The following is a 1,272-nucleotide window of genomic DNA, read 5'->3' as shown; positions in this document are numbered from 1 at the left end:
CTAAACATCCAAACGGTCAAAATTGCAGCCCAAACGGCTACTTTTCAAATTTTGACCGTTGGAATTTTTTATTTTTTAAATAGAAACTAGCCGTTAGGCCCGCGAGGCCCATTAGGACATGCCCAGGCCTGCCAGCCGGTCCCGGACTTAGCGGTCCCGGGCTCGTGTGCTTTCTAGGAAGAACCGGCCCGCCACGGGCTTTAGAGAACCGTTAAGACCGGCCCACCAGGCCCGTTAGGACCGCGGGCCCGGTCCGATCCTGTTCGGGCCCGGCCCACAGTACACTCTTACTCCAATGTCACTGAGTCCAAAACCATTATTTACGCTACAAGAGAAGAAGTACAATATAGGCAAAAAGAAATATAAGGATTCACTAAGAAGTCATCCTTCTTTATTTTCTTGCAGATGCTCTTTGTTTTCCTCCTGTCTTTTAATTGATGCTGTCCACAGAAAGGAAAAGAAAAAGCGGAAAAAGATTTTAAGTCAGAGAAGAAACTTTTTAATAGTGAATTAAACTTTTATCTCAAATCTAAATGCATAAAAAGAGTAACTTACATATCACAGTTAACAGTTCTGGAGACAGGGGTATCCATAGTGACTCCACACTTGGTGGGAAGAGCTTGAGCTGCATCGTCTTTAAGGTTCGCGTACCTATTAGCAGCAGCCTTGACACAATTGCAAGCTGCCCTTTTGTCAGCTGTGGTTTGAGTCAATTCTTTTAGGCTTTTCACCCACTGCAGCAAGCTGAACTTGGATCACCACCCTGAGTAAGGTAAGGGATACATGGTGCTAAAGAAGCGTCCACTTGACCACAGGTAAGAGCTTGTCCTGGCTCAAACATGAGCTGAATCATGGCCAGCACTGCAATGGCAATGATGATTCCCTTCATCTTTTCAGTTTTTGTGTAAGAAAAAGGATAGTTTTAAGGCAGGTGTTTTTCTCTGGATTCTTGATTGGCCTTGTTGATGACTAGCCAGTGTCTTAGGAGGGTATATATAGGAATATGATAAGTGCTAAGAAAAGTAAAATTGTTCTTTGTTGTAGTAATATCAGTTATCTCTTTTTGGATTTTTGTTTCCTTGTTATGTCATTTCCTGATTTGTTGCAGAAGAAAGGAACAAATGATAAGTTCAGCTGCTGCCAACTACCAATTCTAGAAGCCCACCATTGTTGAAGCCACCAACCCATTCTAGAAGCCACCATTGTTGAAGCGTCCATTGTTGAATGAAGAATTCAACCACCAACCACCTTCTTTAAGGCTATAAATAAAGC

General features: G+C 42.8%; 1 protein-coding gene across 1 annotated transcript; it reads right to left on the bottom strand.

The window, feature by feature from the left end:
- Nucleotides 1-430: 430 nt before the first annotated feature.
- On the bottom strand, nucleotides 431-889 carry LOC138872662 (non-specific lipid-transfer protein 1-like). The gene is made up of 3 exons (XM_070151049.1): nucleotides 784-889; nucleotides 556-697; nucleotides 431-440 (listed from the first exon to the last, which is right to left on the bottom strand). The coding sequence occupies exons 1-3, from the start codon at nucleotides 887-889 to the stop codon at nucleotides 431-433; spliced, it is 258 nt and encodes an 85-aa protein (XP_070007150.1).
- Nucleotides 890-1,272: the final 383 nt, after the last annotated feature.

The sequence above is a fragment of the Nicotiana sylvestris genome, chromosome 1 (assembly GCF_000393655.2).
Source record: "Nicotiana sylvestris chromosome 1, ASM39365v2, whole genome shotgun sequence".
Classification (NCBI taxonomy): domain Eukaryota; kingdom Viridiplantae; phylum Streptophyta; class Magnoliopsida; order Solanales; family Solanaceae; genus Nicotiana; species Nicotiana sylvestris.
The sequence above is the reverse complement of the archived record's forward strand: the minus strand, read 5'-3'. Positions and strand labels throughout refer to the sequence as shown.